This window comes from Neopsephotus bourkii, unplaced genomic scaffold (genome assembly GCF_033783945.1).
Source record: "Neopsephotus bourkii isolate Nb327-2 ecotype Australia unplaced genomic scaffold, CSIRO-AGI_Nbou_v1 NB_1600, whole genome shotgun sequence".
Taxonomy (NCBI): Eukaryota; Metazoa; Chordata; class Aves; order Psittaciformes; family Psittacidae; genus Neopsephotus; species Neopsephotus bourkii.
In genome coordinates, this window is record NW_026902076.1 from 39,099 (window position 1) to 66,131 (window position 27,033).

The window sequence follows — 27,033 nt, forward strand, 5'->3', positions numbered from 1 at the left end:
CAGAATGGTTTGGGTTGGAAGTGATCTTAAAGATCATCTAGTTGCAACCCCCTGCCACTGGTGGGGCACCTTCCACTAGACCAGTTTGCTCCAAGCCCCAACCAACCTGGCCCTGAACACTGCCAGGGATTGGGCAGCCACAGCTTCTCTGGGCACCCTGTGCCAGGGCCTCACCACCCTCACAGGGAAGAATTTTTTCCTAATAACTAATCTAAGACTTTGAGTTTGACCTCAAACTTCCCTGAACTGCATCTCATCCCATCTCTATCACTTCAGCTTCACCACCACCAGATCCCGCTTGTTCATCCTCTCTTTTCAATGATACTTTCCAGCCCTGCAAGGTTTCCTCAATGCCCTGTTACCTTCTGTGTCACTGTAAATAAATACAGTGTTGAGCAAGATTTGAGTAAGATTTTTAAATGGAAGTTTGAGAAACTCCACTAATAACTCTTGAGTCCATATTTTCTTAGTGTTACCCAGCATTTCTTGCCTTCAGCCACCTTTCTTCTCTATCACATTTCACTGTTTATCCTCACTCTGTCACACTTCTTTCTCACAGGACACAAAATCAAATGCCTTAGAGAAGTCCAGGAAGGTGATGTCTAATGCACAAGGCTTTCTCATTCCACATGCTCTCGGAGAGCTCATCATTGGCACTGTTTCCAGCTCACGTAGCTGGAAGCCAACTGAGTATTGTCTGCACATGTGAAAACAGTCAAGTATGTCATAGCCTCCCTTCCTATTATCAAAAAGATTTAGGAGATAAGAGAAGAAAAATAATCCAAGGGAGACCCCACACTGAAAATATAGTGCTAAATGTAAGTATTACCTATTGTCCTGGGAGGTGAGCGTCGGAAATAATGGCATTATCATAACTGCATTTATGAAAACCCTGCAATACCCATGGGGAAAGAAAGGAAGTCTCTATAGCCAAAAAAATGACACACCTCGTAGCTCTTGCAACAAATATAGGAAATGTCACCCACAGCCAAGAGGCAATTATCCACCAGTATCATTAGAGGATTATGTGTGCTGCATCCTATGCTCTTGTCTGAGTGCTACCAACAGTGGGGCCTCCAGAAATCTTCCAAGTTTCTGGGTGCATTACAGAAGCAGTTCAATTTAAATAGCTTCTCATTCTATTTGGCTTTTCCCACCTCAAATAGAAAGGAAGCAGTTTTAAAAATCTTCAGTGTAATAATGACTAAGGCTGAAAAATAATAAAAGGCTGAGTCAGATCTTGCTGTAATTAAAGTAAAAATCCCTCCAAGTGCAACAAATCAATACACAAGGCCCACCACAGTAAATTACCTCTGCACACGGTACACACGTGTCCATGGTGGGACAAGGGCCAGGATTCTAGCCACCAGATCCACAAGAGTACTGGGGGGGTAGCTCTTGTATCTCCCAGTCTTCCAGAGCTCGTACAGACCAGTGCCACGGATCACTAGTGTCGGGTAGAGCTTCATGCCGTCTGGACGAAAAGCAGGATTCTCAAAAAACTCCTGCAGAAGTGGAACAAAAAATGCAAGTTAGGGAAAACAAACCACATTTCCTGGGGCTTCAGTGTCCCAACAAAATGAATTTCAAGACAGATTCTGTAAAGACAATTGTAAACATGTTTTGAGAATTACTGGCTTGCGCTGAGTTGCCAGAATTTATCAGTTTACGACGTTTTCCTTGAGATAAAGAGTACATTCTAGATTTAGAGAAGACACTAAAGAAAAAAATCCACATGACAATGCTACGAGTCGAATCTGTGCATTGCTTTTACCTTTCAGCATGAATTCAATAGATACTGCACCATTTATTGTAACAGACTCTGCTCAGAATTAGAACAATAGAAATGAGTGTACTTATCTTCAATCTCAGCAGACCCCATTTAGAGATTAATCAATGTGTCTGCGACACATCATTTGAATAGCAATGAAGAAAAACAGATTTATTCTACAGTGATGTTCTGAACAATCCTGGAGAACGGGAGGACAAACTGTACCTCCTGCTTATTCCTGTGACTAAATCCCAGCACCAAAACGCAAACTGGACAGCACCAGCTCATGCTACACAACAATCGCACTGGGGGGGGGTGGGGGGGGTGTTTGAAATTAAATGTCACTGATGACAATTACAATAAATTCACTTAAAAAAAGGAAAACCAGGCAGGGCACCCTGGATCAAGCAACCATGGAACTGAATTAAGCAATGACATGGTCCTCATTAAATACCATCAATGGCCAGATCTAATACTAGATTAGACTGTTGCACACTTGAAATACACCACTTGATCCCTCTTCAGCATTATAATGTGAGGAATAAAGATAATATGGAAAACCATGTAAGTTTATTAAGCTGAGATACTGGCAGGCTATTGCGGTCCCACAAGTTGCCATACTAGCTTTGGTACTCACCAGCACTTTGCTGAAGTGCTTCAAACATTCATGTGGCCCAGACCCACTCAAGACATTTTGCTGTTTCCTACAGCTGCTGTGTGTTAAACCAGCTCCTGCAGTGCTCCAGCAAGCCCTGATGCTGGAATAAAGCGCCATTAGCAGCCTGCTGGGAGCAGGACCTCCCTACCCGAGCAGCTCTTGAGCAGCTCTGCTGGCTCACTGTGGTTCACAAAACCATACTTCAACACAATAAAAAGCAACAAATGGTCTGCTGTTAGCTTAAGCACATCAAAATAGATCTGTACAAACTCAGATGCATGCCAGATCCAGTGCAAAGACAGTAAGAGGCAAGCAAGGTCAGAGAAATGGCAGGACCACAGCAGCCTGAGCTGTTCCAGCAGCTTCTGCCTGGTACATCCGCACTCCTGAACCACCCTTACCTGCTGTGCAGCTGCAGAGAACAACAGACCCCAGAACTAATCCAGCTAAAAATGGAAACCATTTAAAAAGCAGCTTTTCCAGGCAGACCACCATGCTGAGCAGTTTATATACATCCTTACAGAGAGGGACAACTGAGTCACCTTAAGAGACAAAATAAGATCCAGACCATGAATAAAGTCATAAAACTTACAGAATGGTTTGGGATGGAAGGAACCTTAAAGCTCATCTGGTCCAAGACCACCTGCCATAGGCAGGGACACCTTCCACTAGACCAGTGTTGCTCCAAGCCCCATCCAACCTGGCCCTGAACACTGCCAGGGATGGGGCAGCCACAGCTTCTCTGGGCACCCTCTGTCAGGGCCTCACCACCCTCACAGGGAAGAACTTCTTCCTCAGATCTCATCTGAATCTCCCCCATCAAGTTAAAGCCATTCCCCCTTGTCAAAAGCCCCTCTCCAGCTTTCTTGTTGGCTCCTTTAGGCACTGGAAGCTGCTCTAAGGTCACTCTGGAGCCTTCTCTTCTCCAGGCTGAACAGCCCCAAGTCCACACTGCAAAACTAACTGTCAAATCCTGCATTCATGGCCTGATGAAGCTTCAGCCATCATCGCCATCCCAGCAGCACTGCGGGCTTAAGGAGCAGCAAGTCCTGGATGGATCCATTAAAAAAACCCAAAACAAAACAGCATCAACACGAGGGGAAGGTACTGGTTTTACATTTTACAAGGTTGTTTTAATTGGGATCAACTCACTCGAGTTACCTGCAGCTCTGCAAAATGGTTGTGCCAAAAGCCACTCCTGCTGCTGAGAGAACCCCCTCCGGGCACAGCCTCATTGCACTCACCTTGTCACAGAATCACTAAGCAACTTGGTTTTCCACCCTCAGCCTCTACAAGGGATAACTAACTCATTTCTCCTCAAAGAAACCATCCCAGAGAGGTAACAGACCTTTTATGCCACTATGCTGGGCTATCTGTAAAGAACTGGTTTACAAGGAATCTAGGCTGAGGCAGAGAGATGGCTCTGAACCCCAACATCCAGATGCTCACTGTGGAGAATGTGCAGGCATAAGGCTGGTCTCCTCCTTTCCTCAGGACTGTTTATGCACTCCATAAGCACTCCTGTTTGTCATGAAATCTCACATGGCCACTGCAAGATCAGAAAAAATACTTATCTTGCCAGCTCCATGAAATAAATTGTCATCACCACCTCTGAGGACAGGACATAAATGACTTATTCAGAAGCACTCTGGGCTGGTTTGTGCTACAGCTCCCCAGGCAGCAGACGTGATGGCTCCCTGCCCTGTCCACACTTCCAGCCATGCCATCCTGCTCCCAGCCTCATGGCAGCTCCAGTTCATGGTGGCCCCCTGACCAGGATGACTCAGCCCAATAACGCAAGAACCCAGTATACATTTGGCGGAGTGCTTTTCTTCTGTCTCAGAGCTGGGTTACAGAGTGGTCTATTCAGCACTGCCAGTGAATCATAAAACATCTCAAGTTGGAAGGGACCCATAAAAATAGAGTCCAACTCACAGCAAGGAAATAAGGTCAGAAACAGGATATGCCCCCATGTGACAGCATGCAACCATTATGTTTGGTTAACACATCTCTCAGAAGTATGTGTACTCCCCTCTGCTGTACAGGTCCAGTTTGAGTTTACAGGTCAATACTGTTGCTGGCAGCTGTCACAGCAGGCTTACATCTTCTGCCCTTGGCTGACCACTCTTACCACTTCTGTGCTGGCCATGGTGTGCATCTGATGCTCAATATGCAAATAGAGGGGTAAAAATAATCATTGGTCTTATTTTCAAACCAGCCAGCTGAAGCAGGTGTGAAATACAATGTCATACAGTATATAACACAGGCTGAGAGATTTGAGGTTGTTCAACCTGGAGAACAGAAGGCTTCAGGGAAACCTTAGAGCAGCTTCCAGTGCCTAAAGGGGCTGACAAGAAAGCTGGAGAGGGGCTTTTGACAAGGGCCTGTAGGGACCGGACAAGGGGGAATGGCTTTAACCTGACAGGGGAGATTTAGGTTAGGTATTAGGAAGTTCTTCCCTGTGAGGGTGCTGAGGCCCTGGCACAGGTTGCCTAGAGAAGCTGTGGCTGCCCCATACCTGGCAGTGTTCAAGGCCAGGCTGGAGGGGGCTTTGAGCAACCTGCTCTAGTGGAAGGTGTCCCTGGCCATAGCAGGGGGGTGGAACTGGATGAGCTTTAAGGTCCCTTCCACCCCAAACCATTCTGTGATTCTATGCTAAGGTAACATAGGGTCAGAAAAATCATTCAGAATCCTGTTGTTCTGGAACAACCCAAAAGGACAGACTTCCATCTTTTTGTGGATGGTTAGAGGTGCTGTAATGTAAAACAAAGCAACTGTGAAAGAAGGAATAAGAAAATAATGCAAGAGGTGATTGTTCTGACAAAAGGACCTCAGTGGCCAAGCGACACTGAAGAAGAGATAGACATTAAGGTAAAGAAATAATGATGCTTCCCTAGTGAGATATAGGAAGGTAAATAAACCACTCCAACAAGGAAAAAAGGTTTCCAATAAGGTTATATATTAATATTTGCAACAGCACTGAACAGAATGCAAAAGCGTGTATGATTCACCACACAATATTTAAACATTCAGCGATTTACATTGCAGATTAAAGGGAAAGGCACTAACACAGCAGTAAGGTTAAAACCATCCAGCAGTCAAAGGCAAGGTCAAATGTTAAAGCTTCTAATCACTGTGAATTTGCCTCTTTATACACACACACTCACATTTTATGTCAAGCTGATAATGCTACTTCATATTTCAGTAATGCTGGCATAAAAAGAAAATCAACATGTTTTCATACTTTTTCTTAAACTATTTCTCAAAATATTCCTCAAGTTAAATTATTTCACAAGTAATTAATTTCAAACCGTGCAACAGAGCAGTGTCTTTTTTTCTGAACCCCTTTTTCCAGCAGTAAACTTTGAACAGTTTCTGTAAATCCCAATATATAAAGGCTTAACCTTTTCCCACTTACAAACAACTTTGATTAAGTCTCTCATGAAACAAAGGAACTATAAAATGCTAACACATGCCAAGCTTTAGGAGGAATTGTAGCCTTTTCTTTTTATAATTAGACACCTTAAAAGGTGTCTTTGACTGATAAAAATGTTCAGAACAGTTTACTGCCAAAAAAATTCCATCCCTAAACCAACATTTGTTCCGAAGACCACCATCCACAGCATCACTGGAGTCAACAGGAGGCTTTCCATCAGCTCTAGCAACCACTCAAGCAGGTCTTAAATCCATGTGTGCTAACGCACCATGAAGTTAGAGGTTAAAGATGACCTAGACAAAAAGGATCCTGACGTATCTCCAGGCTTTTTGAATCACTTGAGGATGCAGTGCTCCTGCATGCATGAATATGCCAAATGAACACACATACAACTTCAAAGCTGCTAAACCAATTTTCTTTGAAGTTTTCTCCCTTCTATCTAAAGCCTGTAAGCAAAACTAGCATTTAACACATCTCTTGTAATAAAAATGAATGCTAAATTAAAAATTTAAATTTGTGTGTAGATGATGGACAGGACATGACATGAGAGATCATCGTAGTGGATTAACTGTAATTAAAAATAAATTGCCAATTCAGAAGAGCTGAAACTTAAATGATCTGGAGGTTCATAAACACGGACCTTTGCATATCATAGAATCACAGAATGGTTTGGGATGGAAGGCACCTTAAAGCTCATCCAGTTTCAACCCCCTGCCATGGGCAGGGACACCTTCTGCTAGACCAGGTTGCTCAAAGCCCCGTCCAACCTGGCCTTGAACACTGCCAGGAATGGGGCAGCCACAGCTTCTCTGGGCAACCTGGGCCAGGGCCTCACCACCCTCACAGGGAAGAACTTCCTAATACCTAACCTAAATCTCCCCTCTGTCAGTTTAAAGCCATTCCCCCTTATTCTGTCCCTACAGACCCTTGTCAAAAGCCCCTCTCCAGCTTTCTTGTCAGCCCCTTTAGGCACTGGAGCTGCTCTAAGGTCTCCGTGAAGCCTCCTCTTCTCCAGGCTGAACAAGCCCAGCTCTCTCGGAGCTGCTCCAGCCCTCACAGCATCTTTGTGGCCTCCTCAGGGTTTGTTCCAACAGCTCCATGCCCTTCTTATGTTGCTGCCCCAGAGCTGGATGCAGGACTCCAGGGGGGTCTCATCAGAGCAGAGCAGAGAGGGAGAATCCTCTCCCTGGTCCTGCTGGTCACGCTGCTGCTGCTGCATCCCAGGACATGGCTGGTTTCTGGGCTTCAGGTGCACACCATTGGATCATGTTGAGCCTCTCACTGACAATCACCCCCAAGCTCTTCTACTCAAGACTTCTCTCAAGCTGAAAATATCTCTGGATCCTAAAATCTATTTTTGTATCCTAACATAATGTTTCTCATAGCCTTGCTCAATTTATGAGGTATTAGAGAAAAGTTGAGTACTTCTTCACATTAAATAATATAATGAGTAACCACACAATCCTGGAATTCACAATTTTTTTGCTTCACCTGAGCTCCATTAAACATACTTTACTTGTTGGAACAGCTGCTCTGTGAATTACAAACAATGAATCTTAATAAGATCCCGTCAACACACATTCAGTCTACAAGGTTATACAAGTTAGCCACTAACATGCTTTATGAGAACAGTAATTGATTTTAGTAGCATATGCCTTTGTTGTAGAAGCTCCCTGTTATTAAAGCTAATGGCATCTGTAGGATCCATTCATCCACCACCTCATAAACTCACTGCCAATATGAATAATCAGAGTCCAATGGGTGTAAAATTAGTACTTTTGATGCCAAGAAGCCACTGATTTTTCCATCAAGTCAGACATATCCTAGGGCATGATGGAATTCTTTTGTCCAACTCTCATCAACTGCTTTCAGTCACAAAAATTGCACGACATTGCAATTACTGTCCAAGAAAACAGACATGAGTTGAAAACCAAGTCAATGTAACACTACGTGAACCAAAAAAGGTCAGAATATAAGAGGAGATGGAATCAGGAGATGAAGTCCTGAACTTGAGTATTTCACTGTCGTGTGCATTTGCAACAAACTTTAAAAATAAAAACCCCATTAGTCACCCTTGTATCAGTTCAGAGTTGGAACAGAAAGGTCAAATGATTTGGGATCATGAGAGCATTCAGCAGTTTGGTCCCATTTTCGAGTTCAGTAATAGCACAACTCAGCCAATATTAAATATCATACCTTGCAGTTTTAATCTGATTTTAGTGACTGCTTTAACTGCAGAACAAATTAGAAACATGTTTTGAAGAGACCAAAAAACCGCAGCTCTCCAAAAAGAGAAAAATATTATTGTCTGGGATTCCACGTCAACATTTTACAGATCAAAGATTCAGTTGCATCTTTAATCTTCTTGCTCTCAAGATGTTCAACTGTTTGATCAGATATCAGTTACAGGATAAATGCAGCCATTTTTTAAAGCAATTTACTAAAAGGTCAGGATTTGTTAAATGTCACTAAAATCCGTTTTTTAAATGACTGTCCACTAGAAACCAGGTGCCATTCAACCTGATTCTTGAATTGGTTCCTTTACTGTACTCCCTGCATTAAACAGATGAATAAATTCATGCCTGACTACATTAAGACGAACATTATCTTAACTCTCCATATTACAGCATTCCTTATCTCCATCAGCTGTATTATTTATAACTCTGAATACTGGTAGCACTTGAAAGCTACTGCCTTGAATGACACTTCCAACTCTACAGGGAATGAACAATCACTTAGCAGTTTAATTATATGCATTAACAGAAGCTCATGGCTCAAAAATGTGGCTCCATTTTAACTCCAAATTTGCATTTTCCCCCTCTTTCTTGTAAATGCTAGTCTAATTAAAATGTAAAGATACGATCTGCATTCAATGATACAGGCAATGGCCTACTGACCGAGAAGTAAGGACTAAATTGGGCCTTTCTGCTGCCTTTGTAGCAGCCTGGGAATATGCACATAGTCAAGCAGCAGTTGTCACCTGGGAAGCAGGAAAATAAATCCTATCCAACAGCAGTCTGAGAACTGGTCATTTTAAAAATCACTTAATATCACTATCTTTCAATTATGCGACCTGAGATTTCCTCTCAGGTTACAAGAATATGACCCTTCAAAGCTCAACATGACCCAGCAATGGGCGCTCGCAGCACAGAAACCAACCATACCCTGGGCTGCATCACCAGCAGCTTGACCAGGAGGTCGAGGGAGGGGATTCTCACCCTCTGCTCTGCTCTGGTGAGACCCCCTCCCCAGGCCTATATCCAGCTGTGGGGCCCAATATAAAGATGTGGAGCTGTTGGAGGGAGTCCAGAGGAGGCCACAAAGATGCCCTGAGGGTGGGAGCACCTCTGCTATGGAGACAGGCTGAGAGAGCTGGGCTTGTTCAGCCTGGAGAAGGCTTCAGGAAGATACTGGAGCAGCTTCCAGTGCCTAAAGGGGCCAACAAGAAAGCTGGAGAGGGGCTTTTGACAAGGGTCTGTAGGGACAGGACAAGGGGGAATGGCTTTAACCTGACAGAGGGGAGATTGAGATGAGATTCTTAGGAAGAAGTTGTTCCCTGTGAGGGTGGTGAGTGTAAGATGCCCCCTGCACCTGGGGGGTGTTTGTTCCTGGAGTCTTCACCAAATCATGAAGCCCTGGCACAGGTTGCCCAGAGAAGTTGTGGCTGTCCCATCCTTGGCAGTGTTCAAGGACAGGCTGGATGGTGCTTGGAGCAACCTGGTCTAGTGGAAGGTGTCCCTGCCCATGGCAGGGGGCTTGGAACTAGATGAGCTTTAATGTGCCTCCCATCCCAAACCATTATGTGATTCTATGAATAAACAAAAATGTATTATTTCAGTTGCTACTTACCAGACTAATATATATGCTTACTTTAGGATGTATTATGCCTCATGCAGACTTTGAACATCAAATAAAATAAGTGGATTTGTCTGCTAATACCCAGAGTGAACAGTGTAAAGGACCTTGTAATTCATCCTTCAAGATGCGGGAAGCTGTTAAACTTCCTCCCTTTCCCAACAGCCTCAAGACCCCAAATCCATATGCCAAAGGGAACATTTCCACAAGTGTCTAACACGATCTTCAGCTTCAATAACAACACATTATCACATTAAACCGAGGAAGAAACCACTCTTGGGGTGCAAAGCGACCATTAAAATAGAGACAAACTGACAAGAGCATTTTGTCCACAGATGTGAAGCTGTCTTCAGAGAGTTATTACCCAAGACTATGCACCTCAGTCTTAAATACCCTACGTCTCTACATAGTATAGGAAACTGCTGCTGCCAGACAAGAAGGGAACATGCCTGCCTCCTACCTCAGGGTCTCTCTTTACTCCTGTACTCTCAGGATCCACAGCCTGCCTCCTGTCCAACACTGTTGGAAAGCTGCTCTCTCCAAGTTTGCACAGAACTGACGGCAAGGAGATCTTAGTCTGCGACACTTCCCAGCACTGCTATAATACAACTTGATAATAAGAAGAGACATTTAACATTTCTAAGAGGCCTTGGGCATAAGCAGCATGACCTTGGAGCATGGTTTTGACTCCTGAACTCAGTGTCTATCTGAACACGAAGACAAATCTCTCCAGATTGTGCTCACTGCACCAAGCAGTCCCATCTGCTTAGTCTTGCAGGTGCTCCAAGTGAGTCTCCATTTATTACGCAGTTTTGGAGAAACCCATGAGAATACCTCAATCAATCTGCTGTGAAGTTTCACCTTCACTTTTACTAAGCACAGAACTCCGGTCTCTCTCTATCTGGAAGGGTCAGCTTTCCCCTAGGGCTAAGTATAGGAAATACAACATTTTTCACTGTCTTGAGTACACAGATTTTGCTATACAGATCCCTGTAAAGCATATTTTTACATTTCACATACCCCCAAAACAGCAACTCTGTAATGTTTTTGATAATCTAATCCCCCTTCATCAGAACTTGCCATAAGGAGCATCCATACAACCAAGTGCCCTTTCCCACCCCACTCAACCCTGCGGAAGCTTCTCTCATCCTTGTTCACAGCAAAAGCATTAGACTTTTCCAGTAACCTTTTTTTTTATTTAGTGTCAAACATCCCCACCACCCCCAACCTAGCAACTTAGACCTCAGAAATTTAATTTGGATATCATGGTTTGTGCACTCTGATGACAAGCATTCAGTTGCTGCTGATGGTTGCTGCTAAAATACGTATTTTACTGAATGAAGCTCTTTTTGCCTAAACACCCGTCAAATTCACACTCTCTAGCCAAGACACATCCCCCTGTTCCTGCACCCCTTTCCATTTGGCTGCATGTTCCCAGCCATATGCTCATTATTGACTGCAGCAGCAAGGGGTCCAGCAGCAGTGAAAAAGCCCCAGAAAACAACTTCTGAATGCTGGTGTGAAAAACCACAAATGACTGCAGGAGCCTGTGCAACCTGTGGTGGCCTTGGGACTGTCAAGTGCAGAAATGATCTTTTAGTTCAGATAGAGAAAGGGTCTCAAATGTACCTTTGTATTTAGCAGAAGCTTTTTGTGAATGAGAAGCTATTTTAAAGGTAGTGATTATTATTGTAACTTTTACAGCTGGCATGCTGGAGGAAAATGTGTGTGTGAACAAAATACTAATTCAGAAAGACAAAGGAAGCAATCCAAGACCCATAATAAATGCAGGTTTTCCACACAGCCTTGCAATTTATCATGTCCATACTAATGGTACAGCAATACAGGATGCTGGGTTACATCAACAAGGGCATCACTAGCAGAGATAAAGATGTCATTGTCTCACTCTCCTCAGTGATTGTCAGGAAACAACTGGAATACTGTGCTCAGATTTGGTTCCTGCTCTACAAAAAAGATGGAGAGGGTCCAGAGAAGCACCACAAAGAGGATCCAAGGACTGGTCAGCTGTGTGAGGACAGAGAAAACGGGGCTTGTTCAGCCTGGAGAAAAGAAGGCTCAAGGGAGACTTTACCACCAGTTGGACACAAGGAAAATTTTTCACCATGAGAACAATCAGCCATGGGAATAATCTCCGAGGAGAAGTGGTGAACCTCCCAGCTTTGGACACTGTCAGCATTCAGCTGGAGAGGGTCCTGGGCCATGTGGTCTAGGTTATGCTTTGTCTAGAAAGGTTGGACCAGACGATCCTTAATGTCCCTTCTGACCTGAGGTTCCAGGATTCTGTGATTCAGTATGTACTATTTCTACAGCAATGTTGAAAACATCAGGCCACTACTGAAACCCCATCCTCCTCATTTTCCACATTGCCCATGGGTCCCCAGATGATGCAGAAGCTGAAGGACCAGTTTTACCTAAACTATTCGATGGATTCAGCTATTCTGCTTGTGCACACTGTCACACTGAGGGCTGCTGCTTTAACTTCTTTCCTACACTCCACATATCTAGAGAGAAGTTTAACCTGCTTTATAGGAATCATACCCAGAGATGTGGCAAACATACCCAGTGAGCTCATAAAAGTCATTTACACACATGCTGGAGTGGGAGAGAAGCTTTGTGCATACAACTCCACCATCTGCAGAAGTGGGCACACACTGGGGCTTTATCTAGGTATTTTATCCAGAGAAATATGAATGCAAAAATTATCTGTGAAAATACTTTCCAAAAATAGCTTGCCCCTTACTATCATGATTCATATTAACATAAAAATTACCATAGCATTGGTCATAGTTCATGGAACTATAACTGTTTCCAAAGTTAAAGGCTTTTTAGCACTAACATTTACTAGAACTCCAAAAGAAGTTCTATAACTGAAGGACTGATCATTAAATACTGTCTAATCTATTTCTGCAAATGTGCCATGAAAAGAAAAAAAGACAAATTTACAGAGGTAATGCTGCTACCTGCAAATAACAGTGTTTCAATTAGATGTTTAGTAGGAATTGAAAGAAAAATCATTTACCCCACGAAACCTTTCAGAGCTCTGTTTAAAAACACAGATAACACTCTTCCCAAAGGAGCAAAAATCAATGTAGATCAGCAGTTTAACCATCTTTTATTACAGTTATTAAAAGCCGCAATTGAGGTGCAATATATTAGTTTAATTATGAATTTAATCTCCCTGATGAAAATGGGAGTCCTCAGGAAAACTATCTTATTTACAGCTAAAGGTGATACAACAGTATCCGAAGTTTTACAACAGTATCAAATACATTGCAAAGAAAAAGGATACTTGTATTAACCACAGCATTACATGACCTTTGCTTTTCTCCCTCATGTTCAAGAGAAGGATGGACCCCTCTGCACCACTTATACTTGAACCACAGGCGCATCAGGCATTTCACTAAAACTGATCTATTTCTGGGAAATGTTTATTTTGCAATTTTTTCAATTAAAAAAAAAATCCAGTCTGACATATGACTGCAAGAAAAGGAATTTTCACCAGACTAAAACCATTCAGTGACTGCATTTTATTTAAGGAAAACAAGGACAGCTCCGCTGAAACACACCAAAAAGCTCCTCAGCCTGATATCTGTTTCCGATGCTGCCCATTAAATAGTCCTGCCTATGCTTTTACCCTCATCATTTTATTTATGTTAGGCTTTAGACAGAGTACAGCCACAGGACATCCTCACAGACCTCCTCATGGAGAAAGAGCTCCTCAACAACTGGAGGCCTATCTGATGTTTCCGGGCTGCATCCACAAGCTCCCATGTGCCTTCAGAGCTGACAGGCTCTGCCACAACTTGCTGTGACACTTCCCCTGACACTTCCCACACTTGAAATTTCTGATCTTCTGGCTCTCCTCCCTGTTTCCTTTCCTTTTTTCTGCTCGTCAGGTTTAATTCATCTATGAAAGGTCTTTAAAGCTGTTTGAGATGGGCTTTCAGCCATCCCTCCTGGAAGACTGGGAGGAACAGCAACAGTAACTCATGTTTAGGTAAAGACCATAAATATAAAACAAAGGCAAACATTGCAATATCTTCTCCATTCATAAATCCATTACTAACTTAGTAGTACTTATTTTAGAGCAGATCAACTTTGTTGATTATACTATTGCCACTCAGTGGCTCTGCAGAAACAGAATGAGGAATTTAGTAATAAAATCCTGGGAATTCTTTAGCCTCCTGAAGTTTTTGCTTAAATCCTAAGTTCTGCTTGGTCACCCTGTTGGCAAGTGTGATTCATGAATCCTCCCAACCATTTACCCCTAGAGTCACCTCATCTCTCTCGTGGTTCAGCAGCAAAGCTGAGTGTTTATCGCGTTCCACAGAATGAGGTGTCTGCTCTGGTAACAATTCCATTATTCCCGCTGAGTCCTTGATTTATTCTAGCTATTATTCTAATTATTTTCTCCGACCACCTGCTACGTGAGGCACTGCGAATCAGTGTTATCTGTTACGCTTGCATTTGCCAACAGTAAATAGCAGCGTGTGTATGTAGATGTACACTACCTGATGCTCCTGGCACAGCCACATGGGTGGTGGGAAGAAGCAGAGCATACTCCCTCCCTGCAGCGCTTTCCCCATATGTGGAATGGGGTGTAAAGACCTGAAGTAGAAAGGAAATCCTCCAAGGCTATAAAAAGAATCAATAATAAGGGAAGAGGCATGATGAGAGAGGGAGTGGAGAAGCACAACATAAAAGGGACACAGGACTGGTACATCCACTGTCTTTAACAAAAGGTAACTAATACTTTTCCTGATGAAGCCAGGCACTTCCTGTGTACTGTCAAAAATTATATATGCATATAATGAAACACATTCAATATAATCCCATCAATGAACTGATGTTTTGGGTAATTATTAATAAACTGTCCAGGAAAACTGTCGCTATATACACACACAACTTTGAAAATCTAGATATGTTTGCAAAGAAGTAACCGATGAGCATCCTTGCTACTGGATAGAAGGAGCAGGAAATCACGTTTCAAAATCAATAGGTCACACGGGACAGAAACAATGTTAGTCTTGAAACCATAATTACCTGCTCAATTTGAAGAAGCACCCAGTATTTTTAGTACGCAGTCAGCACAATCAGCAAGTTGTTATCTTCCCAAGAGAAGCCCCTCTATCTAATACATCAACTGGTAATGAAAGCAAGGTGCTTAGACCTCCTTTTAAAGTCAACTTAGTTCCTTTTTTGTCCTACTTTTCCCTGGTCTGAAAAGCGCATGTCTAGAATGGAGGTTAATATCACAACAAACAAAGTTACCTTTCCAAACTATTCTGAAGTACTGCAAAATCAAAGATCTATAAAGATCCTTGATAAGCCACAGGTGTTTTTTTCCCAAAAGTCAAAGATGATGATACATTTTAGGAGAATACTGCATAAAAGAGCACTCCTGTTGCTCATGAACAGCTCAGTATCGTCGCAAGAACACTACAGATGCTCTTCATTTGGCTCCTCTCTTTGCTCTCACGTTATTTTTATGTAGTAGAAATGTCTAAATATTTACGAGCATGGGCTAACATTTATACAGCACAACACATAAATAAGTTGTTAAAATTATGATAGAAAATTTTAAGGTAGGAAATGGAGAATTACTGTCTAGCTGAATCCCCGAGAAAGAAGGAATTACTGCCAGCTAAATACTTCTATTATGTTCACCAGTGGACTCTGGAGGGAAATAAAGGGAAAAAGAGTTGCTTTTACCCTTTATTCTCTCCTATTTAAGACAAAGGATCTTTAAAAAGCAAGTTATAAAGCATTTAAAATAGGATCAGAAAGGCATAGGAGAAGGTAAAGGGAAGAGGACAGTGGTCTTCTGTTTACCAGTCCACCTTGAAACATGTCACAGTTATCAAGGGCTTTAAGCTGAGAGCGGGGAGGTTTACGTTAGATATTAGAAGAAACATTCTTTCCTATGAGGGTGGTCAGGCCCTGGCACAGGTTGCCCAGAGAAGCTGTGGTTGCTCCATCCCTAGCAGTGTTCAAGGCCAGGTTGGACGGGGCTTGGAGCAACCTGGTCTAGTGGAAGGTGTCGCTGCCCGTGCGAGGGAGTCGGAACTGGATGAGCCTTAAGGTCCCTTCCAACCCAAACCAGTCTGGGATTCTATGATCCACAACCTCTCCACTCCCATTCCCTGCAGCTCCATTTTCCAAAAGGCATGGTGATCACTTAGGCAGCAACTTCACAGCCACCTCCTTCACACAGGTCTTTTTACATATGCTGACCAGTCTCAGGTTAAGGTGGGGAGCCTGCACACCTCTTTAATACAACCATTTTTGATTCCTTCTTCTCCCCTTTCCCATACTTACTTTTGTTTGAAATGACACAGGCATAGTTCTTTTCTCCATGTTGATGTGATCTATCACCTCTTCTCCACTAGCTTGCCTCCCAACTCCCACTTTTCTTCCACACTCTGCAGCATTCACATTGCTTCTTGAGGGCTTCATCCTCCACACTGATTACTCATCCTCCAACTCCTCATCTGTATGTTCACTGGCATCTAACCTTAATTCAATCTGCAAGTCCTGCTTCAAATTTCTGAACTCATTAACACGGCTGTCACTTGGTCTTCACCCCCCTTGTAGTCTTGAATTCCCCCTTTTAAACTATCACCTGATTTTCTTAATCACCTGCTTAACATTTCTCTTTCCTGGCCCTTCAACCTGCCTTTTTGCCAGTTGCAGCAAAAAATTCTGATCTTACCTTATCCCTTCCTTTTCTAAATTTAAAACTTTCCTAATTCTCTTTGGGCCTCATACTCATCTACTTTGACTTTTCCCATCTTATCGTGTCCCAGAGCTGGCCTGACATCAGCACTGGTTTTCCAAGCTCCAAAGCCAAGAGATCTTTCTGTTGGAAACAGTCTAAACCAGTTGACATTCTCTGATTTGTTTTCTCCTTCTCTTGCTTTTCTATGTTCAACTATTTGCCTAGCTTTCTTTTAATCCCCTCCTTTCACAGTTCCAGCCTTATCACCAATTCTTGTCTTCTCTTTCTGGAAACTTTGCCTTCTGCCTCTTCTACTTCTGCAAAAATTGTCATAAATACATGGACAAAATACAGAATGGCATCATTCTTCCCCTAACAAGCAGGGGAGCCTGACAGCCTACAGAAACTGGAGGCAGCTCAGCATCACTTGAAGTTACACCTTTAAACAGACTCCCCGCATCTCCTTCAATGAAAGAGGAGGAACTCCAGATCAGACAGTGGAAAAGCCTTAGCCATTTATCACGGGTAAGCAGCAAAGAATAATAATCACTAAACACTTCCTATATAAGCTTGTAATTCTGCCTTAAAGAATTCCTCTCTCTTCAGTTTTACATCTTCTAAATACCTTAGATTACTCTATCTTCTCTGCTGGATCTTATCCAAAGTTAACTCTTCAAACCTTTTGTCACTATTATGCTATTCTTCTATCACAAATTCTCTCCAGACTGATCCTACTTCACTAAGTAGGCACAATTACACATAAATACCACAGAACTTCATGAGATACACACCAAAGAATCCTAGAATGGCTAGGGTTGGAAGGGACCTTAAAGCTCATCCAGTTCCAACCATTTATCATAAGCAGGGACACCTTCCTCTAGACCAGATTGCTCCAAGCTCCATACAACCTGGCTTTGAACACTGTCAAGGATGGGGAAGCCACAGCTTCTCTGGGCAACCTGGGCCAGGACCTCACCACCCTCACAGGGAACAACTTCTGCCTAAGATCTCATCTAAATCTGCCCTTTGTCAGTTTGAAGCCATTCCTTTCTGTTCTGTCCCTATAGGCTCTTGGCAAAAGCCCCTCTGCAGCTTTCTTTTCAACCCCTTTAGGCACTGGAAGCTGCTCTAAGGTCTCCCCAGAGCCTTCTCTTCTCCAGGCTGAACAAGCCCAGATCTCTCAGCCTGTCTTCATAGGAGAGGTACTCCAGCCCACAGAGCGTCTTTGTGGCCTCCTCTGAACTCAGTCTAACAGGTCCATGTATATATATGTATGAGATATATATCTAAGAAACAGGAAGGGACTCCAAGTTTTCCCATACCCTGCATCACAAGCAATTCTCTGGAAACACTGCTAATGAGATGTCCCCCCGCTACCTCCTCCAGCACTATAAGAAACTAATTCAAGAGCAACAACATCTGGGGCAGGAATTTTGAGTTAATTTTGAGCTCTCTCACTGAATTCTCTTCTAGTTTTCTGTGTACCCCTTTGCTCCAGCCTCTCACTTTTTTACATGAACATAAGATTTGCTAAGTACTGTGATAATACATTTATGAAGAGCTCAAGAAATTCTGCACAGAAGCCCTTAGGAAAAGTACTTCCTGAGGTTTCAGAATTGCCTTGTGTACTGTACAACTGCATTTTCGATTAGCTCTCTCTAGACATGTGTGTTTGCAGCATACTGAGATAAACCACTGCTTTCTGCCTGTCCTTCTGATCAGTATATTCCATTGCACCAATAGCTTTTTAGTGCCTAGAAGCACCTAGTCTGACTTGCATGGAAATATACCTGTGATTCCCGAGTTGTGACTAGAGTTTTTGCACTATTTAGAAGAAACCCAACCAATTTGACTTAAAAAAAGAAAGAAATTATGTGAAAAAATCCACCAGGCTACCAGATGAAGTGGTAAATTCCCCACACTACTTACATTTACTCTTTATTCTTCATTTCAGTTTCTCTGCAAATACTTTTATATTTTATTCTACATCATTGATAGATATTGACTAGCACTGAGACAAGAACAGAGATGCTATATAATACACCTATACACTCTATTATGCAATTAAGTACCTTTGAGATAGTATGCTTTTAACTTTGAATCATGCACTATTCCAAATCCAAGGGAAGAAAACCACCCTGGAAGAACTAAGAGCCCTAGTTAATATCGGAAGAGCTATATTCCATAGAGACCCAAGTGACTCAGTCTTTCATGAGGCAAGGATATAATTTTCTGGATGAAGTAGCTCAACAGATCTTTCTCACCCTCCACCTTCAGAAATGAATTTTAAATTATTTGTCCTTAAGAAACAATTCTGGCCTGGATTATAACTAATAGCTAAGAAAGAGAAGCAGCATTAGATGAAAAAGCTGGAACACACTAGAAACTCCCCGTTATTTTAAGCTATACTCACAACAAACTGGTCCATGTCCCTTTCAAGCCCCATGTTTGGTAGATCAGGCATCATGTGCGCCACCACTTTGAACCCAGCATCCTTGGCTAAGTGAAAAGACTCACACACGGCCTTCACGGTGTGACCTCTGGGGAGAGAGAAAAGAGATTCAGGATTACACAGAAAAAGACATATTGTGTTATGCTCAGTTGAGATTTTTCTCTAGGAAGTGGGAAGGACTGAGTTTGGAACATGGGTGCTAACAAAGTAAACTACACTTTGGGTAAAAGAGGTCTAATTTGCTACTTCTGTAGCAGGTGAACCACACCAAGGCTACAGCTATTCAAATCACACCCTGAGAAACTTTGGAAAGCTGCTGAAATTCAGTTTGTAAAGCAATAACACAAGTTGATGCCACAGCACATGCTAGGACACACTGCACTGAAGACTGTGCATAATCAAAATCATAGAATGGGTTGGGCTGGGTTGGAAAGGATCTTAAAGATCATCCAGTTCCAATCCCCCTGCCATGGACAGGGACACCTTCCACTACACCAGATTGCTCAAAGCCCCATTCAACCTGGCCAAAATGAAGCATAACCAGAAACAGAAGCAACAGAAGAGGAAAAGGATGGGGACTAAGTAAAACCAGCTAGCTAGAGAATCAGCTGGCAACATGCTTGCCAGAGTCTCAAATCCTACTTTTAGAGAAACACACACTCTTTTCAACTTCTTAAAAGTGCCAAATCTCTGAAACACAGACTGGATTAGGACTGAAGGATTTCACATTGTTCTCCACTAACATCAAACCAAGCTAACTTCAGGCTTAGAGCAAGAAGCAGGAGCTCAGAGAGTCTGGGAGCCCAAATGATGGCAGGAACAAAGGCTGAATCTCACAGAACTCGTTAGCCTCAAGCAAGCTCCTCTATCCTTCCACCCCCCTGGCAATCACTTTCACTTCAAATAGCTACTAGTAGGTCCTCACCACATGTGGCCAGTCTTCCTTCCATAAAGTCCTCAGTTTTGCTCCTCCCCAGCTGGAAGGGCTCATCCACTACTGGCTGATATTTCTGGACATTTTTATTCCCTCAACATCTCCTACCTTCTCTCTCATATCCCCAATTTCTTGCCATCACACTTTCATACCAGTTCACCCCATCTTTTGGAATTCCTTGCCAACAGATTAGCTCAGCAGGTGACTCTTCTTCTCCTTCATAGCTCTTTGGATGAAAAATTAATGCCATCAGAGCATCTGAATGAAGGCACACCTGAGACCTGATGTGAATCCAACCAAGCAGGCACTTCCCTTGTTTTAAGGACCTCTGCCTTCCTCTCTATTGTCAGATTCTGCCTCCATTAAATCCCTACATACAGTTTTATGACTACAGTTTTGGGTTTTTTCCTCAGAAGTATTACGGTGTTTTTCTGACACTGTTCAAGGACAGTATTACTCAAGACCTTGAGTAGCCTGAGGGGAGTAAATGGAGACTTGCTTCATAAATAAAAATTATTTTCTTATTACAAGTGGAATTTGAGCTGCATCAATAACTTGATTATTTGATGCCTAGATCTGTTCTTGAATATTTTTCTGCCTCACAGCCACCAAAAGCACTCAAAAACCTCACTAATGACTTATGGAACATAATAGAAAGTAATTTCCAAACAGTTAGCCTAATTGGTTGTAATCTGACATTTTGCTACAAGCAAAATATTAAAAGTTTGAAGTCAAAACACATCTCCCACAAAACAGAAGCAAAATGAGGTCGTTTCAAGAGAAAGAGAAACTTGAATCACCCTTCTCTGAACGTATATTCTATTTTTTTGTTCTGAAAAGTTGCAGGAAGGTGTTTAAGTCAGCAGCCTCCACTTTCCCTGCTCTGAGACAGCCTGCAGCAAAGCCGTTTAGGAATTCTACAAGCAGCTTTGAAAACTGCCTTTAAAATTGTAATTCTATACAGCATTACTTCTGAGTGAAGTCAAGCAAGTAATACATAGAATCAACCAGGAAGGAAAAAACCTTTACTATCATCAAATCAGACTACCCCAGGACTGCTAAGACCACCACTAACCCAAGTCACTGAGGACCTCATCTATCCAGTTTGTGCACACTTCCAGGGACGGTGATTCCACCACTTCCCTGGGAAGCCTGTTCCAATGCCTGATCACCCTTACAGTGAAGAATTTTTCTCTAATATCCAGTCTTCATTCTTCTTCTTCATCAGCAGGAAAGCTGTACAAGTCAAAACTGACATACAGCTGTGAATGATTTATGGTACCAGATCTGATGTTACACACAACACTGAAGGAAAACCGAAGATGACTGAAGTGGTAGCTAAGCGAGGTTTTAAAGTTCCACCTCAGGATAGAACAGCTTAAAAGATCTAAGGTGGAAAGAAGATTTTAAGAGCTGAAACTAATTGCTAAATTTACAATCTGTGTCAGAATTAACAGTAAATATACATCTAGCCTAAGAGTGAGATCTAGCTATATTCTTTTCCTTTGGAAAGCTCTGACATCTAGAGGAGGAAAGCACCACCTATAAATATTAGCTTTTAACTCTTGGACTATTCAACAAATGGCTCTTCCTGTCTACTGAGACCTAGAGACTGACCATTTCATAGTAGTGACACCCTGCACTTCCAGTGCATGGGCATTAACAAAAATATGCTTCACTTATTGAACCTTAATCTCTCTGTCATTATGTATGATTACGGTTATTAAACATCCACGGTATGTGACTGGAATATAGAGTAAGAACAAAGGCAAGTTGAATGAGTGTCAGGAGTGAAAAAAAAAAACAAGAGAAAAATCACTTCTTTCAAAAATCTCAACAGAACTATCAGACTTGCAATAAAAAAAAAAAAAAAAAAGGAAAGAAATTGGCTTACTTGCCTGTAAGGGGTGGGATGAACAATATACTGCATGCTCTCCTACACAGGACAACTGTTCTTTTGGCCACAGGTCCCAGATGACAGGGAATAAATCACAGGCCTCTTGCAAATATATTTTACAATCCCTAGAGATACTGTATGCCTAGAATGACTGTGGTTAATCTATCACACGAGTTGTTTCTGGCTACATCTCACCCTCTGTACTTGCCAGTGTCATCTCCCCTCTCCAATACTCAGCGGAAAATTGTATGTGGTGCAGAGGACATGCTACTTGCTGGTTCAGCACCTCCAATAGATTATACTGTGCTGTATCTTCTCAAGCCTATAGATTATGAATTATGTAGGACAAGAACTATGAGCTCTCTCTGAGCATACATTCTACTTCATAAAACTGTAATTACTTATGAAGCAACAAAAGAAAAGGAGGTGTAAATACAGGAAAAGAATACAGGTTTAAAATAAAACATCACAAATAACTCAATTTCTCAAGCCATGGTCTACACAGTATCAAGAACACATACATGAAGCCATTCTGGTTTACTCCTTTTTCTTAACAGACATGGCCATACAAACAAGGAAATGAGCCAAGTGTTTCAACATTCAGTGTTAAATGCATGTTGAATCAAACAGCTCAAGACACGCTACTCAAGAGTATTCCAGAAAGCATACAGTGAGCAGCCACGCTCAGCTTTGCACTGAAGCCTTCTCCTCACCTGTTGGTGTCCCTGGCCACATCCTCATACACGCTCTGCACTCCAATCTCCAGCCGTGTGCAGCCGTAGGATAACATGTCACTTAAATGCCGCTTCAGGCAGTAATCTGGTCTGGTCTCTATCGTTATCCCAATACATTTTGTCAGGCTTCGTTCTGAATACCTGCAAAAAAAACACATCCTCTGTTGAAATTGTGAAGTTGGCAAAGGTAACCTCAAATGTGTTTCCAGTATCTTCCAGGTGAGAGTTTCCATGTCACTATCAGAATTAAAATCCAAGTTAAAACCCTCAAATATCCCAGCAGCCAGGGCGCCCTCAACCTCACAGCAATGCATGGATGAAACAATACACAAATACGTGCTAGTAAAATCTGGGGTTTGCTTTGTATGAAAAACAACTGGGCTTGAAGGGCTTTTTTTAAACTGTCTTTGTTAGGAAGACAATCCCAGACCAGACTGAGCCTTTAGTACTCACTGTCTGGAAACAAAGCCTGGGTAGCAGGGAAAGTCAGAGCAGGCAATGAGAACCGTGCTCAGTTTTGGGGACAAACCAAAGGCCGTCTGAGCACTTGCTCCCATTCAGACACCAACGATAATACAGGACCTCATGTTAGGGAGAGGCTGGAATGCTCAGTAGATTTTCACTTCATTCCCATAATGTACAGATAAACTACAGGGATTGGGATTCAGCTACATTCTCACAAGAAAATGTACATGTCCATGAAAAAATCCACAAACCACTTCCCTTTGTGAGCAAGCAGCACAACTTCATTGAAGTCTAATGCTGAAACAAAATTCATTGTTACCCTTTCTCCCCCTCCTCTCCCATTCATCACAGGACGTCAAACAAAGACTAATTGTTCCAGCTAGTAGAAAAATCCACTACTGATGACAAATGGCACGTTACTGACCTACGGGAGAGTAAAACAAAAGAAAAAAGGAATCCAAAGCAGCCTCGCACCAAAGTTCAGGAAAGAAACCATCAATCAACATAATTTCCAACACCCTCAGCAAGGACAGTATTCCTTTCCATACAGGAATCATTTCACTTGACCATCTTTCCTGAAGAATATGGTGGTTGTATAACAGTGAACTGCAGCACCCAGAAATGATTTACAGCTGGAAGAAGGAAAGTTCTTCCTTTGAAACCATTTGAAACTGCAGAGATAATCTGGCTAATTCCCAAACTGGGATGCGGGTAGGATTAACAGCCATTGTTTGAGATTAATATCGGTCTCTTTTAATAGTCCCAAATGATGAAGAACTCTGTACTAAATGTTGTTGAAAAGAGGACACCTTGAGTAAGAGAGAGATATTATGCTGATACCTGAAAGTATATCATCCACCAGAATCACAAGGATGACTAACTTCAGCTCTTTATTAAGTGTTCTATCTGGATTCATCATCTGATTTCTGGCTCCAGATAGCTGGAAACTTCTGAATCAAAATAAAGCTCCAGAGCCTACCTTAGAGCATGATGGAGGTCCAATTTGACAAAAAAAAAACCCAACATCCCGCCTCACACCTGCTCCCCAAAAGCAAAAAAACCCCAGTGGGCTCATACTGGATAGCAAAAATATTAACTCCCTTCAAACTGTTAAAGCCTAAGATACATAAAGACCAAGATATCTGGGGGATAGATTGCAATGGGTGCCAAAATAAGCATCTTCAAACAAACCTAACCCAACAAAACCCAAACATTTCAGAGTTTGTGGCTCACTAATCAGGCAGCAAACAGAGCAATCGTTTATCACGTCAGGGAAAACACTGCCAACGTGTGATTCATTAACATCAGACTGAAAAACGCCCACTTTTAGAGACGTGACCAGCAAGAACTGAAGAGAGAAAATTTAGCTAAAGGAAGAATGGGGGAAGGAGGAAGTCACCAGATAACTCTCCCATCATGCTATAGGATCCATGCTCATTCTGAGCACCTGTAATCAGGCTAGAAATACCGAGGAGACAAAAATCATAGAATCATAGAATAGTTAGAGTTGGAAAGGACCTTAAGATCATCTACTTCTAATAATTATATCCCCAAATTAATTGACAAGATGTAAAAAGCTGAATATAATGAATACCAACAGACCCTAAACTGTAACATCTACAACAGGAATCGACAGATTTCAGTACAGTGTAATGGATGGTAAAACTGTCTTATCCAACTGTACGCTGTAAAGAGAAGCGTGGTTAAAGCAACTGCAAAAGCAAGACCAAGATGAACTCCAAACAAATAAAGTAAAACAAATAAGAAAGCTGGAGAGTGGTTTTTGACAAGGACAGGACAAGGGGGAATGGCTTTAACCTGACAGAGGGGAGACTGAGATGAGATCTTAGGCAGAAGTTCTTCCCTGTGAGGGCGGTGAGGCCCTGGCAAAGGGTGCCCAGAGAAGCTGTGGCTGCCCCATCCCTGGAAGCGTTCAAGGCCAGGTTGGACAGGGCTTTGAACAACCTGGTCTAGGGGTGGGAACCACGGCAGAGGGTTGAAACTAGATAAGGTTTAAGATTCCTTCCAACCCAAACCATTCTGTGATTCTATGATCCTATAAATTTAATCCAATATACTGAGTTAAAGCAGGGAGAACCAGTGGTGATACACAGGAGCAGTGAAATATTTTGCCTTTTTTTTTTTTTTTAAAGAGGCATGAAGTATTTGAGACCTTTACACTGGCAGGGCAGTAGTACTGTTGTCTTCTGATCCAACATAATCCTCTTGCCATGGGCACTACCTATCACCCCAAATCACTACCTAGAAAGAGCAGATCACCCAAATAAAGACCAAGGCAAAGAAACAGCCTTTCCCTGTGTGCTTCATCAGCTGTCTACCTCACCCAGCAGGAGACCCACATTTTATCTCTCTGCTGACAACGTATCTGTGGAAGTTCTTGTTGCCCTATAATCCCTTGGAGTTTCAAGTGCAGCTAAGCTAAACTTTCCTGATGTGCCCTCTGCTTGCCTGTATTCCTTCTGGGTATCCCAAATCTCCTTTCATCTTCCGCACACAGTCCTTTTTCCCTGTTTGAGCTCCATCAGGATGTCCCCATTATGCTGTTAAGCAAAGCTGGTGACCTGTTGCACTTGCCTGGATTCCTGCATGCCAGGATGCACTGTCTCTGCAATTTGAGGAGGTTGTCCTGGAAGATCACCTAAGCTCACCTGAGTTTATTCACCCTTCAAGGCATCCTCCCATGGGATCCTGGAAAGGTTCTGTTGTCCTGAATTCCGAGGTCTTTATTCTGCTGCTTGCATCCCTTGGGATCTTGAGCTCTGACATCTCAGAGTCATTGCAGCTAAGACCACACCTCTCCCCAGCTTGCTCTTTGAGAGCTGCAGACCCAGGAAAGCGCCTCTCCTAGGCACTGGATGAACCAACTATTTCCAAATAGCACCATAATGCACTCCAGAAATCTCCTAAATTACGTTGTGTTCCACCATGTTGCCATTCTAGCAGGCATCAGGGTGTCAGACTAGGCTCAAGGAGTTTTGCATATTGTTCACTATGTGCATATATTTTAATGCTTCATCACTTTCATACTTTTTCTTAGCACCATCTCCATTTTCAAGCATATTTTTGTTGCCTTTGATACCAAAAACAGCCAAAGAACTTTGCAGACACACCAGTACTATATCCAGATGGAATATGATTTGCCTATTCCTACCCAATTTTCCACTATTTATACAGTCAAGCGTAATTTGGCTGCTGAATCATACAGTTAGCTCATGACAATGCAACTTAACTCATAAATGTTTTCTGGATATTTCGCTGGTTCTCAGAATAGAATCCTGCACCATTCCTAGAAAAACAGCTTTACATTTTCCCGTAACAAAATACACAGCCTGCTCATATAGAAATTACTATGGAATACAGGTTTATCCCTTATATGCCCACCTCCAATATTTGTATCTCTTGCCAACCCTTAGAAATCACTACACAAGCATTAAACAGTAGGCCCAGAGGCAAAACCCAACAGAACCCTATTAGAAACCATTCAGGTCAATGACAATAATTTTCTGCTATGTCTGGTTTGGAAACCAATGAAATGGGTGACACATTGTTCTAGTCTCTTTTTTAATGTCAGAATACCTCACTGCACCAGGTCAATTTTCTCGCAGAAGTTTATACATATTTACACTTAATTTCTCAAAAAACCCCAAACAACCCTGCAAGCTCACTAACAGGACACAATGATGTATCATGATAATGGACATGATGGATCTGCCTTCACTTAATCTTTAAAAACAACAAATATCTAGGCACATATCCTGCAGCAATGGCATGCTAGCCAAGGCAGATATGAAGAGGGAACAGTTTCCATCCAACTAGGCAGACAGCCTGAAAAGCAGATACCTAGAGCTCTGCAGAAAGTGATTTCAGGATACCCAGACACAAGAGTGTCTGACACAAGACGACCTTGGTTATGACCAAGACAAGCAGAAATACTACCAAAAAAAGCAAAAGAGAGCAAGCTCTGAGGAATTACATGAACCCAAGTTGGAAACTACACCCACGATGGCCCTATATATACAAGTGCACCCAATTTCCGAGTTCATTTTTGCATTAATATTTATGAAGTGCATT

The 27,033-nt window shown here is 42.4% G+C and overlaps 1 protein-coding gene across 1 annotated transcript in view; it reads right to left on the minus strand.

The window, feature by feature from the left end:
- ELP3 (elongator acetyltransferase complex subunit 3) overlaps positions 1-27,033 on the minus strand; it is a 72,660-nt gene that overhangs the window by 18,582 nt on the left and 27,045 nt on the right. The window contains exons 8-10 of the mRNA XM_061372165.1: positions 22,456-22,617; positions 18,873-18,999; positions 1,312-1,505 (exon numbers count right to left, since the gene is read on the minus strand). Of these exons, the coding sequence (XP_061228149.1) occupies positions 1,312-1,505; positions 18,873-18,999; positions 22,456-22,617 (483 nt within the window). The remainder of the gene's footprint in view (positions 1-1,311; positions 1,506-18,872; positions 19,000-22,455; positions 22,618-27,033) is intronic.